Source organism: Aulonocara stuartgranti, assembly GCF_965226115.1.
Source record: "Aulonocara stuartgranti genome assembly, chromosome: 3".
Classification (NCBI taxonomy): Eukaryota; Metazoa; Chordata; class Actinopteri; order Cichliformes; family Cichlidae; genus Aulonocara; species Aulonocara stuartgranti.
In genome coordinates this window covers 20959003-20976060 of record NC_138941.1, presented here as the reverse complement: position 1 = coordinate 20976060, position 17058 = coordinate 20959003, and the positions used below count along the sequence as shown (strand labels likewise).

Sequence of the window (17058 nt, the reverse complement as noted above, 5' to 3'; positions counted from 1 at the left end):
CCTGCTTCTTAATTCAGATAAAGCTGAAGTTATTGGACTTGGCCCTAAAAGTCTTAGAAATATGGTAATTCAGATGCTTAGTGTGGATGGCACTACCTCAGGACATTCTAGGAGACATTTTTGAACACAACACGTCTTTCAATGTGCATATAAAACAAATATGTAGGACTGCTTCCTGCCATTTGCACAGTATCTCTAAAATTAGAAATATCCTGTCTCAGATTGATGCTGAAAAACTAGTTGATGCATCCCTTACTTCCAGGCTAGACTACTGTTATTGTCAGGCTCTCCTAAAAACTCCCTGAAAAGCCTTCAGTTAATCCAAAAATACCCAATCACCCATTTTTCCTTTGTATAGTAATAATAGCAGCAAAACACAACAACAGTTGCTTCAAGGTACTTAAGAAACTCCAACAATCAGATGTCCCCTCTATGAGCAAACAGCTGCTTGCTCATAGCAGGGGGGCCTGGTCTTAGTTACACTGCCATGGGTCTAGCCTGCTGGGGGCTTCCCATGATGCACTGCATAGTGTTGCTATTATATTCATCACTTTTCACTCACAATGTGTTTATACACACCTCTGCATTTAATTAGCAGTTATTGCCATAGGTGGCTGACAAAATGCCATGCTCTCAGACACTTGTGAGCTTGTTGTGCACACTAGTGAACATCGCTGTATCACTAACACTGAGGCTGTGCTATCTCACAATCGGCACCTATGCCTATCCCAATAAGGAAGACACACACACACTTGGGGATGGCAATTTCAAGCAAACAATACTTCTAAATATGAATGGGGGACTATTCAACCATTCTTCATAACAAACAGAAACATCTGGGAGATTCATGCTGCTGTAGTGTCATAGTCGGGCTCTGGTTGTTTGGACTTCCTCTTATTCCTCCAAGCAATCATCCCGAAGGCACGCTCCTTTTCTTTGGGTGGAGTTTGGGTTTCCCGCTCTTCAGCTGCACACACCTACCTTTCCTCAACTTCAGTATAAAAGGACCAGCTTTGCCATCCATACTCTGCCAGATAGTCTGCCTCCAACAAGTGGCAAACACCTTGTTCCTTAGCAGTTTCCTAGCATTCCTATTCTCACGTGCCTCTGTCTGTTCCCATGTTCCTCCCATCAGCTGAATAGCTTTTCGTTTCCGTTATCTTCCATCAGATGAGAAAGTTGGTTCGTTCACAGTACCCACCTGGATCACTCTGCACTACTCTTCCATCTGCCTGCTCACCCACCTACGGCAACGCTTACCTGAACTCAACCAGCACACTGTCCCTTCCTTTTTGGAAAGCCTCCTTCTTCCCCCAGACCCGGAGGAAGCCCCTGTGCTATTCCCATGGCCCCTCAGTACTTACCTCAATGTTTTCATATGTACAGTAAATAAAGACTGTAATACTTTGATACGTGTCTCTGTTGGCTCTGCTTTTGGGTCTACACGGTTGTTACAAGAGTAGGAAGCAAAGTTCTTCACTCCTACTACAAGCTGATTCATCTCTGCTTTTAGTATCTGTAGAAATTAGGCTTTGGTTGTTTTACTTAACATCCCGAGTTGAATCTTTTCTCTTTAAAGTTAATTATGATTCTCTAAAATAAATGGCAAACAGAAAGGCAGCCTCTTCAGTAACCAGGGCCCTTTACTACAAAGCTTGTTTAACATATGCAGAGTTTCGTTTCATCATCTGGATTCACTTATCCTAGCATTAGCAAACACGAAGCTGGTCATCAACTCCAGTTAACCCAGGATTTCCTCTACGCGTTCACATTAAAGTCGGCGTCTGACAGTCACAGAGGGGGTGGATTCACAGATCCTATGTCTCTTTTTTAATGGAAAACTGTCCCTTTGAGAGCCACCTACTCCAAACAACGTATTCAATTGTCATTAACCACAAGTGGTTCCCCTCAGCCTCCAAGTAGACACACCTATGGCATCAATTTCAAAATCTAACGTCACCTTGTTCTTGAGTTATCACATTCACAAACTTGGGTGTCTAAGCTGTTCTACCTAACCATCAGCCTTTTAAATCTGAGGGGTAAAAAAGGATGAGAGAAAATCCTTCTGTTAATTTGCTGGTTTGCACACAAACATTCAATTCATCACTGTATGCACTCTCTCTGCTGCTGATTGCTTCTGAGGTGATGGCTGCACATTAGAGCTCTGAAACTTTAAACTGGATCCACTGTCCCACAGCCTGCTGAGGGAGGCATGGAAACTACTTCAACTTCAAATAATAGTGACTGAACAGGTATCCCTGGTCTGTGTTTCCAGGAGTGTAAAACATTTGTCAATGTTTTAAATCATCAAGTTAATACTCGGACATTCCCGTGACAAGGTGACGCACAGTTTGTTCTTCCTTCAGTGGTGTTAGTAAAGGTACAGCTGAACAAGCTGCACATATAAAACCCATTCCTTCAGTCTTAATGCTTACAGAACAATGAAACTGCTGTAAAACAGTTTTTATAAATGCTCATTAGGGAAAAACAAAGACGTTACACAGAATTAAACTTCAGAACTTCCTCAGCTGCACCTGAAGATAACATAACACTCCCAGTGTGAACATTTCAGCCATGCTGGTGCTGTTGGCAGGCAGGACACAACACTGCTGCTGTACTCGTTCAACATTCAGCCCACAGTGTCGTGTACACAGGCTGTCAGGCCTGCCGTGTGTAAACCACTGAAAACAAAGCAAAAACACAGCACGGCTGTTGCCATATTTCAGATGTCGTGGGAAAGACAGCTGTAAACGATAAATTGTGGATTGAGAGAGTCTTCAGCAAACTGCATTTTCTCTTATTTGAGGACGGTTTCATAAAGAGTTACAGTGATTTAGTCTTTGATGAGATTTCTGAGGTTTCACTGTGGAAAGTTGTTCACTGTGACCCATTTTTAAAGAACAAAAAGAGTCAACATCCTGTTTCTGTCAGTTAATGGCCTTTTCTATTGATTTTTTGGAGGGGGGGGGGGGGCATCTCGCTTGATTGTGTTTTGTGTTAAACAACAGTGAAGTTTTACTAGGACATCAGCGCTAGTACTGAAACTCTGCTCTGTCATTGCTGTTTAGTCCTCTTTGTCCGGCTCATGCATTCTGACCAAGCAGACCAGCTAGTTTGTGAAAGGCATTGCTGAAAGTTATTAAAACAATATATATAAATTATATAAAAGCATTATTGGATACTATGTATCTAAAAATTTTAATCTCACCTAAAAACCGAGATGTTTCTTTGAAACGTTTTTGTTTCATACAGTTCACCACAACACTGTCATAGAAGTAAAAGGTTAATTATTGCTTATTTGGTTGCTGTGATCCTTAAAAGTTTAACTTGGAAGAACAAGAAAGTGCTACATATGCAGTTTGACACACCCCTGCTATATTTAAGATAACCTGACTTAGAGCTGAGGGTGGATGCCTGGCAGTTTAAGACACACGTTAGTCTTTTATTCGTTGAACATTAGACTCACGGCCGCAAGCTGCTAAAATAAACGTGTTTGTTTTTCCATAAAGGCAACAGGGTTGCTGTCCGTGCTGTCAAATACAAACTGGATGCACAAGCCACCAGGGTGTGTTAACTGCACGGTTCCAGTCAGGGGTTAATATTTCGATTAGATGACACGGTTCACTTCAGAATCCTGCCACCTATGTGAAACGGCAGATATGACACTACGAGGAACGCATTTGTTGCACATCTGACAACATCAGTCTTTCTTACTCGCTTGTTTCGTCGATAATGTGTTGATTCTGCCACTTCTTCAGTGACAGCAGTGAAAACAGGAGATTTCTCCGCACACCTCCATGAAAACATTACGAACCTGTGGCCCCGCGCACGCAGCACGCTAGTACCGCAGCGCTCTGCAGGAAACCTGCACTACAGCTTTGTTGGAGGTGCACAGTCTGACACACTGATCATGTGTCAGTAAACAAAATGCAACTCGGACTTTTTCTGATTCTGTGGCTCGGTAGGGACTGCTGTGTCACATCAGGCTCTGTACATGTCCAAAAAGACGAAGTTTCACCTTGATGACAGGAAGTGACATCCCCAGCGCCCTGATGGAGGCTTTCTCTCTGTCAGCGCGGTGCAAACACGGGGACAGGTTCTCACTCACCTTGAAAACATCTCCGTAGGTGCCGCACCCAATCCTGTGGATGAGCTCGTAGTCATCCAGCGGGTCCAGGAATGACACTCCTATCCGGTCCATGTCTGGAGACACCTCTTGCTGCTGCGGGGAGCCTGGCTGGCTTTTTACTCACACATAGCCGCTGCTGATATCGGCGGAGAGAACGGAAGCACGGGCAGACGAACTCTGTGAAATGGCCCAGGGACGACTGATCGGAACCGGCTAATTATACCGTTTAGGCAGGCAGAGGCAGCGCGGTGACACAGCCGAGAGCCGCTCGAGTCAGAGCACGCGTGAGCGAGCACGGTCCCCTCAGTAAGCCTCCCACCTCTGCGCGCTCCTGTGCCCTCAGATGAACATCCTTTTCAAACGTGGCAAAATCACGTCTGAAATAAACCCTTGGCACGAACACGCTTAAAGGCGTGATTTGCGAGCTCTACGAGAAAAGCCCGTCAGGCTTGTTTTAAAGTTTGACCTCAGTTAGTTTCCGCTTAGAGTTCTTCATACGTGTGACTTTCTCTCATCGCAATCTGGACCTGAAAATACTGACGACCTAACTGTTCAGATGGCAAGTTCAAAAGTCGCGCATGCTCACTGATGAGGTGAACATTTCTGTCTCAGTGTTTACTGTAACGGACTTCATGCATGTGTGGCTTTCTTACATGAACATCCTCCATCACATGCTGAAGCAGGAGGCTTTCAGCAGACTTTCAAACATGAAGAATATTTTTACTCCTTCTGAAGTATGAAAACACATAACTGTACATCATCACTTAACTCAGCATTTTACAAGGTCTGACTTTGGCCTTTTGCAGCTATTAGCTTAGCATGTTATGAACTTTTTGAAAAATATTTAGTGACACTACTTCATAGTAGTGAGGCCATGCAGTCTGTGCCTCTTCTGTTTTGAGTGGATATGACGTGGAACTTTAGCGCACACTTTTGCTCAAGCAGAGCTCGTGTCGTCTCTGGAAGATGATCGTGAGGAAGGCGAGCCACTAACGTCCTGCATGATGTACCAGATGATGACAGAGGCTGTTTAAAGTTGATATTACTGACGGCCACTCACAGCATGTGAAGGCGCCTTCATATATATGTAATACACATCATTGGACCACATGTCGTTCCATTTTCATCAGAGCTTTATTATTGCAGATAGAAAAACAAGAACACAAACCACGAGTCAATCAAATTGGATGGAGCAGTGCCATCTAATGTGGCTCTGTCTCAACAGTGCATGGTCTTACTGCTCTCTTCTCATTGTTAGAAATCCGTCTAACTCAGCTATTCTCAAAACTAAAGGCCACCTACTTTAAAAAAGAAGACAGGCAAAGTAAGGCAACATAGAGCTGATAAGAAAGAAGCTGTCAGTAGAGCAGAGTGGACAATGTTACACAGTAACTATCCTAAATTTAAACACTTCTGAGGCTTCAGTCATGAACAGGTTAGTTCATGTTGGTATTTTACACGTCTGAAAATCATGTTCTGGTCCTCATCCCTTTGGCTTTAAACATCCAGACAGCATGTAACGGATACCTAACAGGCTGCCAATCAAAACGCAAACTGACGATCAAACCAGGCACGTCTCCAGAAACCATTTCTTAAATAAAAACTCAATTAAATGTTCCAACCTGATAAGTGACGCTTAACTGAAGATAATCTGTGCATGTCAGACATATTGCTCGAACTAGGATATTGACTGAGAGGGCCCTCTGGGTGAAAACACTGGTAAAAACGTTGACAAGCAGGATCGAGGTTAATCGGTGTCCCCGTCTCTGTTCACAGTATGTCCTACAGTCTCTTCCTGCAACAATCAGGATGTCTACAGTGACTTACGCTGGCGCTTCAGGAATGACATGGAGTAATCTCCCGCCGGAGTGCTCTTCTGCCTCTTCATCTGGACCTGTGACTGTGCGGTGAGCTGCAGCTTGATGGCGCTGGAGTTCACCTTGGCAGCGCACAGGAGCTCCTTCATCCCCTTCATCTTCTCACTCTGAAAGGCGATTACAGTGCCAGCTGGCGAGAGGGGGGCCTGCTCCGGGGAGAAAGGAGAAGATGCGGAGTCTGGGAGACTGGGGGACTTGGGTTTTCCTTCAATGTCTCCAGCACGTAGTCCCTGGGAGGAGCGCCGGCGGAGCCCTCCTTCTCCCACCTTCTTGGGCTGAGCTGCCACTGCAGCCGGCTGGCTGCACGGGGAGGTAGGAGCGGCAGAAGGAGGAGAGCTCTGGTCCTCCAGCTTGGACTCCCTCCTGGGGCCACGCCTGCGCCCTTCCCTGAAGTCCTCGCTCGACTGGTCGTCGTCGTCCTGGGGATCTGGCTCTTTGGTGATGATTGTTACTTTCTGACGCACCTTTGGAATCGGAGCACAAATGTGTGTTTAGCTAGAAAGCGCTAACACGTCTGTGGCTCTCCTGCAGTCACGGGCAACTCACCTGGGCATCAAAGCGACTCAGAGACTGGACAAGGTATGTGGCCCAGCCCACATGAAGGACCGGCGTGGGACTCCCCTCCTCCCACTTGCAGATGCCGTCATAAAAACGCAGCAGATGGGCAAAGCACTCGGGGTCCTGCAGTGCAGAGACAGCCGCTGCCTGCTTGGGCTGATCCTGCAAGAGAGCAGAGGTGCAAGACTGAGGCCACATCTGTCAGTGAGTAATATTCATGATGTGCATCTAACAACATGATCTAAACTCAGGTGGAGGTGCGCTCTGTTGGTGTCTGTTAATGTTCACGAGTTTCTACATGTTCCACATGCTTAATCAGAGAGAAGCTGGATTTGGAAGTCATCTGATAAGGAGCAAGAGAAAGAACATGTTCTGTTGGGTTGAGGTGGTAGTGTGATTGTTACTGAAGAGAGAATTAGAGCTTTGCATTATTACAGAACAGCTGCTAGTGGAGCCCTGCTCCACCTACTGTCTGTGGGTGTATGTGCTCTGGAGAAACATTCACCTCGTCCCCTCCTTCTGTCTCCTCTCCTCCCTCCCCAGGACTCTCTGCTGCTGTCGCCGTTTCCTTCAGCAAGGTAGGGATGACATCATTTGCAATGTCAAAGAACTCCTTGTAGATCTCCTCATCCTCGCGGAAATAGTTATAGCTGCAGGAAGGTGGAGAAGGAGCTTTAATACATACATGCGCTTTTCTCCTGTCACAGCATGAAGTCCAGAAAAAAATATAAGAGTAAAAACAGGATGCTGTGACATGTGGCAGACATGACAACAAGTGAGGAACAAGTGGACAGGTTCAGAAAACAAAACAAAGCACGGGCACGTATTTCTCTGTGAGGCAGCAGAGCGTGGGCTGAACCTGAAGAACAATGGGGAGCAGGAAACGGAAGCTGATGGATGTGGAGAGAATGTGTGTGGTGGGTCAGAGCTGCTATTTATAACTGCAGATCATGAACAGTGTTTAGAGGGAGGAGAGCACATGAGGATGCAGAGCTGGATACTTCCTGGACTGAGCACCACACCTTTCCAGGCCAAGTGTGACTGAGCCCTTAGTGGTGGCTGGGTTCATAACGAAGCAACAAAGAACCACAAGGGCAGGAAACACAGCTGCTGGTTTAGTGCCATCTTGTGTTCATCTGCTGAAATAGCATTCACGTACAAATGTCATCTGGGACCAGCTAAAAGAAGAAAAAGGTGTCTAGTGTCTGAATAACACTACTTAAAAGTGAGATCAATATAATTTTGTTTTCTTCTATTTGTCACTTTATCCAAACACTTCATTCAGAATCATCAGCACGCCGGGGGAGGAGCTGTGAGGATGCAGAGATACTGGACGCTTCCTGGATCAGGAGTCTCATTAGTGTGAACTTACTCCTGCATGACCTGGGCGGCCTCAGCCCAGGACCTCAGGGCCTCCCGCACACTCCTGTGCCTGTAGTGGAAGCCAGCCAGGTACATGTAGGGGTAGATGTGCTCGTTGTTATAGTGCTTCTGAGCAGAAGTGACGGCCTGAGAGACACAGACAGATCAAAGAAAGTTAACAAAATGATGCTGAACTCAGAATTAAGAGGGTTCAGTATCAGCATTCAGCAACAGGTCATGGTGGAGACGTTTATTCAGTTTGACAACGAGCAGCAAACCAGAACTCCAGTGATCCCAACAAGCACTTGGACCTGAGCATCAAACAGGAAGAAGGGTGTTAACCAGAGAGATCCAGCAGGTGTGCAACTTCCTGCATGCTGTCACCACCAGTACCATCACAGTACCGCTTTTCTGTGGAACCAGCTTCCAGTTTGGATTCGGGAGACTGACTCTAGGCTGCTGGGGGATTCCCATGATGCACTCAGTCACCTTTTTCACTCTCTTTGTGTTTATATCTTGGTCCTCTTGGCTCCAGCCGAGCCTCGAGTACATCGGTGTTATTTTGGATTCTGCCATGTCCCTAGAGCAACACTCTGGACAGTTAATTAGGAACAGCCTTCTTCAGCTAAGAAACATCTCCAAACTGTGAACCTTGTTGTCTAAATCTGAGTTAGAAATGCTTTTATTTCATCTCTCTTAGATTGTTGTTAAAGTCTTTTTCTTTGTTTGAGCAAAAAGAATCGTAACCGTCTCCAGTCGGTCCAGAAGGCTGCTGCGAGCCTCTTAACAAAGACACGAAGACAGCACTGGTTTTACTCTCATTACACTGGCTCCCAGTACGTTTTAGAATTCATTTCAAATTCTTAGTACTGACTTTAAAGCTCTGAGTGGTGACGCTCCTGCCTACATCTCTGATCTTTTACAACCCCACGCTCCCTCTCACAGCCTGAGATCAGCCCCACCAACACGTTTTAAGACCAGAGGAGGTGGATCAGTTAGAGCGGAGGCCCCCGGGTTATGGGAAGCTTTACCTCCATCGTAATGTTGCCTTGATTGTATTTATGACTTATTTATTTAGACTGGCACAATTAGAGTTGTGCTGTATGATCCATTGTGTTGTTAATGTTATTGTGAAGGACTCTGTGGTTCTTATCCTGTGAAGAGTGAAGTAAAGTTATTATTATTGTTTTATACACCACTCTGCCTTTAAATACTAAAGTGCTCTGCACAGTCTGTCCACTAGAGGGTGCTGGATCATTACGGTATAGTCTAACTACACATGACGTCATAAAAGGCCTAGCCCCCCTGGGCCAGCAGAGCGCTCAGCATCTAAGTTTGACAGTCCTCTCACACAGCCAATGGCAGAGTGAGGCTGTTATTTATCTATGCAGCAGTCAGTTGGACACGTGTAAACAAACAGCCAGTCACTTTCAGTGTTGTTAGCACCCCCTCCTTGGTTTTGGACTCAACCGAGCAGTAATGCTTACTCCAGGTCTCTTTCCACACTTTGTTTTGATAGAGACCAGCAGCTGATTTCCAGTAGCTTGTATTGTACAGACAAAGATGAAAAACTGCTGTCTGATCTTCAGCCCCACTAATGCAGAAGATCTACACGAAAAGTTTGACATGTTCTGTAAATATGAAGCCTGTAAAAGTCTTCCCTGCTCGCCGCTATGTGACCTGGGAAACTGGTTGATGTCTTACCTTCAGGTGGATTTTCAGGGGGTTCTCTTTTCCTGGAATTGGTTCCTGGTCTTCAAGGTCTGCCAGAGTGCCCATGGCCATGGGATATCTGGTGCGTAAGCCGAGACAGAAGCACAATGTCAACTTCGAGGAGTTACGTAAGCATTTTTTTTAAATACAGCACATGTAACATTTCTGTTTTCTCCAATTATGGACGCCTTAATGGCCCTGACCCTGCATAATATAGAACACCGTGACACACATTATTCATCAAAGCTGGACCTTCTAAATGACAGCTCACAGCTATGTGATGAAATCTGACCTTCATCACAGTAACGAGTTCACTGTAAAAGCATATTTTATAAACTGTAATAAGATATGTAAATATTACAGCAAAGTGAATGAGGGAGCACTAGTGTTCACCTTAGCCAACTAAAACTACATAAACTGTCTTTTTAACTCTGTATTGTGGGTTTATGAAATATGTTCAGACTTCAACGCTTTGGTCTCTGCCCCCTCCGATTACTGTGGGTTCAGTCACTCTCTAAAAGCACTGGGTGGAAACCAAAGATGGCAGGAAGAGAAGCAACATGATGACGCACTGTCCTAATCTTGGGTCAGCCTGAGTTGTGTCGTGCTGACAGACGTACATCGATGTACCATTAAATGTTACGGCAAAGTGAGCACGCTTGCTGCTCAGCTGGTGTCAGGGCAAATCTGAAAGAGTCTTTAATGAATCCTCAGCAGTGCACTGGTACACACTCACCTGTCCAGGTCGCCTCGTTCATACAATAGCCAGAGGAGTTTCTGGTAAAGCAACGGGAAAAAGAAAGGTGAGGAAACCAAGTGCAAGACTGTAGCGTATTTCCTTCATGTGTGCCTGGATGGACTTTCACAGGCAGTACAATGTTTCCAGTTGTTCCAGGTGTAGATTATAAAATTACAATGTAATCACAAACTGTACGACTGAAGGTTTCTGTGCTGCTGAAAACGAGAGCTGATGATGGTGTGGACGTTAATCAATATCAACACTAATTCACTGCCCAACCTAAAATCCCTCAGGTCAGAGTTTTACTGTCCATGTCCAGAAAAGCTTTTACTTCTATATTTTTAAATATTAACACAAATTAATTGAGCCAGTATTTTCTATTATTTCACTTTTAATCATAAAAATGTTATGAAAACCTTTAAATGAAGATCGTCTAGTACACACCGCGCCCCCTTTAGACTCACCCTGTTTGCTTCCGTGTGAAATAAGACGGCTGCCGTCAGCCTTCAGTGAGCTGTATATATTAAATGTGGCAGCGGACTAAGTCAACAGTTCATCTGCATATTTTAAAACAACCTCTGGAGGCTTGATGCAGATTTTTTGCTGTGTAAAACAAACATTCATCGTTACCCTGTAGGTGCAGGCCTCACCTGTTGCAGCAGCAGAAGCTCGGAGCTGTCTGTGTGCAGGTCCAGTGATGGGTTGATGGCACAAACCATGAAGGCCACCTCCATGTTTCTGTCACACTTCATGTAGGAACCCTTCAGATACAGCCAGCTCTGAGGGACAGACGAAGGATCACAGCTACACTTTGTGAATAAATGGTAAATGGACTTGCTCTTATATAGTGCTTTTCTATTCTACTGGAGCACTCAAAGTGCTTTACACAACATGCCTAATTCACCCATTCATACAAGCACTTATCTATGCCTGAGTGCTTTCTATCCAACATCCACACTGCGATGGACGCATCAGAGAGAAACTTGGAGTCGGTATCTTGCCCAAAGATATCTTGATGCATGCTCACTCATCCAGGTAAGGAAATCCCAAAGAGTGGATTCTGTTCATCTGGATGTTTTCAGTGGGAGAAACGTTTCATCATCATCTTCAGTCTCAGCTCACTGCAGGTTTCCCCAATCTTATCAACAGTACATTTGCACAATGACTGAAGCCAGCCCACTGAATGCTGGGAGGTCAGGTCCTTGATCATAAATATGCTAATTCTCATGACTACTGATCAGTGGCCATGAGTACCAGTCACAGAGAGCTGGGGAATGGCTGCAATCACAGCATGTAAGATGGTGACAGATGTACCCTTAGGCCCCCCTCCTCCACTCAGAGATGGTCTTTCCCTTTTCACATAAATGGGCTCCTTGACTCCGCCCTCAAACCAGCGTTCCTCCCTGTCCTGGATGTTACATCCTCATGATTGAGAGAGTGTCCACTGTAGGTGTGAATAGACTGCAGAGTCCTGGCCTGACGAGGTGGCTCTTCTGTGTTGTAGCCAGAGGTTGTTTGGTTTCCCCGATGTATAAATCCTGACAATCCTCCTGCACTAACAGCTACACTATGTTACTCTGTTTGTGTCGGGGGACCTGATTCAAAGCTGCCTACCAACGGGTTGAGGATTGAAGCCAAAAACGTTGAAATGTTAACGGTGACCGAGTCGATCATAAGGACAGTTTGTTGTAAAGGTGCATCCTGTTTATGTCTTCGGTAAACTATACAGACTTGGTGTAAATTCCCCTCCGTAATGCCTGTGGTATGACGTCCGGCCAATAGCACCGTCTCATTCTAATTGCTTCAGAGAATCTATCACCCTACAGTAACCACTTCCTGGGTCTCATTTCATGATAGCCTTTCTGGTTTAGCAAAACCATCCACCTACCGTTGTCTGCTGCGAGGATGATAATGTTGTTGTCATTACTAAGTGATGTGAGTGCCCTCCTCTCCTCCATGCTGATTTTGGATGCTGGGGCTTTGTATTGTTGAGACAGGCTGAAACCAGTTGCTCTGCTTCCACAGCTGCAATGTTGCTGTTTCAAATTGCTGTTTCTGTGGCTGTGATCAGCTCCACTAGCAGGATTAGTCTCAGCGTCACAGCCCATTGTTCACTCAGTGGGCTAGTTTCAGTCATTGTGCAAAGATAATGTTTATAAGGCTGCGGAAACCTGCAGTCAGCTGAGTGGTGACAGAATCAACTTTATGGGATTGCCCATGGATACTTTGATTTGACTGGACCAGCCAGCCAGGGACCAATCTGCTCGAGCTCCTGAGCTACAGCCACCCCGAGTCCCAAGATTTGCCTAAAGCTGTGTACACACTGGAAGCACTTCACAGCAACATGGTGATCAGGGATTATAGAAAGTAAATGCTTTTTGGATATTTCAAGTGATTATGAGTCAAAAAACAGCTGGTGATGCAATAAATCTGAAGTACAGAAAGTAACTTTTGAGGTTTAATAGAAAAAAACCTCATAAATATACTGATTAGTGTGTAAGTGCATTTTCAGAAAGCTAATACTATAGCAGCTAATGTTGGTCTGCCCTAAAAATCACACTTTCCTTCTGATAAACAGTTTGATTACATTCTCAAATCTTACGAGAGTTTATTATCAGTGTCAATGTTAGGATCCGCTTCACTAACGCTAACTACCGGCTGCTAACAGCGACGACACCAGCAGTGCTTACCAACAGGAAAGGTTGGAATATCCACAACAACTCGCCTCAGCATCGCTCTCATCACACAGAATGAGCTTTGCTGACCTGTAAACTCTTATTTGACTCCTTACACAAAGTTTTACAGCCTCCTCGCTGCAGATGAAGAGTGCCGCTGTTTGTCCTACAGCGGATCGGATTGCACACTTGGATTGTGAGAAGTAAGAAAACAGAATTCATTTAACTGCAGTTGAATGAACAGATGACGTGACTGACTTCCTCAAGAGCTTTGATGTGTGTCAGATATATTTGAGTCCTGAAATGTGCAAAAGTAACCAGCTGGCAGCCTCAGAGCGACGTGTGACGACCAAATCACTCCCAGTGTGTACACAGCTTAAGATTATTTTTTAAGCACTACATACAGCTTGACTTCATCTTCTAAATCCCTGCAAATGTAACCAATCCAACATTTATTGATCATTTTCTGAGCAAAAATATCGTACATTGGTACCCTCTTTGTACAAAACTCCTTTACATCGGGGTCATGATCTTGTCCTTGATGGAAATATGTAAAATTGTGTATGTTTCTGTTCTGTGTCTTGTGTACCGTTTGTTTGTATATGTGTCTTCCTTGCTGCTGTTACACCCAAATTTCCCCTTGTGGGACAATTAAAGGATTAATCTATTCATGTGTGCATAGAAATTTCTTTCTGTCTGCTTGAACAGCACACTGGTTTTCCCACTTGAGGTAAAAGCAAAGACATGGAGTAGGCCTCTTTGGTGCTAACATATGACCCATGCAGTCTCACTCCTACTAGAGCACGCTGCTGCTGTCGCTGGTGGAAAATGTCCTTCTTTTACTTACACTGCTCACTATAGTGTCAGAATATCAACCCAACGTGATGTCGCTCTAACTCTAATTCCAACCACATGAGTGGTTTAGCACCACACTCTTCTCGTGGAATTAGTATCAACGACTGTACATTGACCATCTCTCACATTTTTAATCGCGACATTTTAAAGAGCTTAATGATCTGTAGAAGTTAAAATACATGAAAGAAATAGGCTTGACTGTGGTGTCTAAAACGTGTCTACACTGAGCATACTGATAGAGCTAGAGGCAGCTGGTTCATTCTGCTGACAGACGGGCCTCACCCTCTCATTGACTCCAGCTGTGACGGTTTGTCCTCGCCGGTCCTCGTTACCCTTCCCGTGCCAGGTGACTTCTGCTGTCTCCTCACCATTTTTACCAAATATCACCCAGGCGTGGTCCTCAGATAGTGCCAGGTGTACATCATTTAGACCCAAGACCTGACAGGCAGCCACTACTGCAAAGGCCACTCCAGAACTATCCAGTTTGGTACCTGGTTCAATTCAACAATTAATCAATAAATGTTGGACTCACCTAACAAGCATCATGAGAAAAACCATGTTACCTGTGATGAGGCTGAATAGGGACTGGATGTGGGCTCGATCCTTGAAGTAAGAACGACTGAGACTGTTCCAGATCACATCCGATACCTTCTTCACCAGCTCTCGGCTGGATCCCGCAGCAGTTCTCCGATACTGGGACAGATCCACAGCCCCACGGATCTGTGCTGTGAACCGCTCATACAGAGCAGAAATCATGCCCAGCTCCACTGTGGGGAAGCAAGACATGGGACAATCCGGCTCCAGCGGCTCAAAACGGACCCCTGGAACATTTATGGGGATGACTCGGTTCACAGCCAGGAAGTGCTCAACAAAACCCAAGACCAGTGAAAGAAGAGCCAAGTCCGGCTCTGGTTTCCGGAGCTCTGCATCAAACAACTGAACGACTCCATCGATTCCCCGCAGAGGAAAGTGCTTCTTCTGGGCCGAGTGCAAACCCATGATGCCTGCTGTCAGTCACAACTTTGATGTATGCGTGCCTCCTCACCTGCAGTACTGAACGGGGAGAGCAGTCAGTTCATCTGTAACTCCAAATCACACGCTAAACTGTGGGAAACAGGCAAATTCCAAAGCTGACCCATTAAAAATAATTCCTTATAGAAAACCACGTGTTTCCTACGTACTGGCTCATCGCCAAGAACTCTGGTTTCTCAATGAAGATGAAAACATTAAAAACAAAACAGTTCACAACTATAAAAGCCGACTTATTTCATTAATCTTTAAATAAAAGTCAGTAAGTTCATACATTATTGTTACTGTAAGTTTTAAATTACTTAATTCATTCACTCGCCTCTGTCAGTGCGCTCCAGGGCGGCTGTGGCTACACTGTAGCTTGCTATCACCAGTGTGTGAATGGGTGGATGATTGTGTATAGTGTAAAGCGCTATACAAATACAGACCATTTACCATTCACAAGGAAACATTTGCTGTGGCCGCGGTTCTCTGGTCTGCTGAATGCGTGTGACAAACCACGTCAGCACAGACGAATACGACACTAATAAAAACTGGTTTATTTTTAATATTTCATATCCGAACGTAAGATAGCGATACTGTAACACTGATTTCTACACAGAAAGCTAACAGAAGTTACACCGCACACAACGCAGCATAACATGTGTCACGTTTGGTTTACAGTCTCGGGTATGAAGGAGTATACGAAACATTTATTGGTTATTAATGAAGGTTAATAATGCCAGCAGTAACTGTTAAGTGCTGAACAGACTAAGACATAAACACTGACATAGCACTGGACCGGGGCTGAGTGGCTGGACTTGTTGCGTAATGCCGGTTACATATATGCCGCTAACGCCGGTTATATGGCGCTTCGGTGGGCGGGGCAGGTTCACTGTTACCTGCGTACATTCAATGCAGAGCTGCAAACAGCCGCTCTTTTAGAGTTTCATGACAACGATCACTGTGCCGAAACGCATCCGGAACACCACTGGGGCGAACACTCTGTCATCCTAAAACGAAATACTCCGTTAGGTCCATTTATATGGTAGAATAATGTGTGACGTAAGCTAACTAGCTAACTTTACTAAATTAAGTTAGCTACTCATTTCGCCTTTCAAGCCGCGCTAATTTGCTGAATTAGTCCTGCTTTGTTTAAATAAGTCGGACGACATGCAGACACAAACCAAACCCGAAAATGAGTCACACGCTGAGGGGAATACGTTATCTGCCTGAATGAGCAGCTATTAAGCTAACAAGCTAACGAGCGGCTATCAGCTAAAGTCACTACTATTGGAGCTTTTGGAAAATATATCGCACCAGCTATACAACAACACCAACTCACCCTCAGCTCTACATCAGCCAACAATCTGACCAATGTTTAAGTGATCGCATACCCGTTTTCTCACAGCTCGCGCCACATGTTTTTGTTTGTGTCCCCTTTCTTTTGCCGCGCAGCTCAATCTGCCCGAAAGTCAGTTGGCATATGTCGACGTTTGCGTCTCGAAGCAGATCTCACAGCAACAAGCACGCTTCTCTCGAGCGCAAATGTGCGCCTTTAGGCCCATCCCTATGCTTCGAGATCGTAAGTCCTGCGCAGTGGGGTTTTCCTCGTGTATGCTGGGAAATGCAGTTCATTTTAGGGTATTCCCCTACACCCCCAGTAGAGGTCACCACGACGCCTTTAAGAGATACGTGCTTTAAAATGGAACAACAGTAAATGTTACATAACGGAAAACGGGGCACGTATGGAGCATAAAACATTTAGGATAACATAAGAATGTACCGCAGAGTTGAACTCACGGCATATTTATCTTTAATATGTCGTTGGCTAAACAGTATGTCGTTGGCTATGACACAAGCTCAGACATATGTGTGTCTACAGAATAGAACAGAATAACCTGTTATTGTCATTGTACACGTTGATCGAAATCGTGGATTTGCACTCATGATCTAATATTTCGATTAAACGTATTTCAAATTCAGTCTACCAGTAAATTAATAGCTAATTTCCGAAGTACACAAGGTATTGTCCATGGTGCCCTGTGCTAAGGAGTCGTTGTTGTGATGCTGTGGTCTGTTTTTTATGTGCTGCTCGGGAATTCAGTGACACTGCACTGTTGTAGTTGATATAATTTTTTT

The 17058-nt window shown here is 44.9% G+C and overlaps 2 protein-coding genes across 5 annotated transcripts in view; both read right to left on the bottom strand.

Annotated features, from left to right (window-relative positions):
• The window catches only part of map4k2 (mitogen-activated protein kinase kinase kinase kinase 2), a 46874-nt gene extending 42190 nt beyond the window's left edge, over positions 1-4684 (bottom strand). For both annotated transcript variants that reach the window (XM_082524245.1, XM_082524246.1), the window contains exon 1: positions 4109-4684. In XM_082524245.1, coding sequence (XP_082380371.1) covers positions 4109-4201 — 93 coding nt within the window. In that variant the 5' untranslated portion in view covers positions 4202-4684. The remainder of the gene's footprint in view (positions 1-4108) is intronic.
• Positions 4685-5244: 560 nt separating this feature from the next.
• men1 (multiple endocrine neoplasia I) lies at positions 5245-16500 on the bottom strand. 3 transcript variants are annotated; one of them, XM_082524444.1, is made up of 10 exons: positions 16262-16500; positions 14472-14953; positions 14191-14399; positions 11029-11157; positions 10376-10416; positions 9631-9718; positions 7937-8073; positions 7070-7214; positions 6553-6726; positions 5245-6470 (listed from the first exon to the last, which is right to left on the bottom strand). In XM_082524444.1, the coding sequence occupies exons 2-10, from the start codon at positions 14905-14907 to the stop codon at positions 5943-5945; spliced, it is 1887 nt and encodes a 628-aa protein (XP_082380570.1). In that variant the 5' UTR covers positions 14908-14953; positions 16262-16500; the 3' UTR covers positions 5245-5942. The 3 variants fall into 3 exon arrangements, with proteins under 3 accessions (XP_082380570.1, XP_082380569.1, XP_082380568.1); XM_082524443.1 differs by having other exon boundaries at positions 14472-14961; positions 16314-16499; XM_082524442.1 differs by having other exon boundaries at positions 14472-14961; positions 16262-16498.
• Positions 16501-17058: the final 558 nt, after the last annotated feature.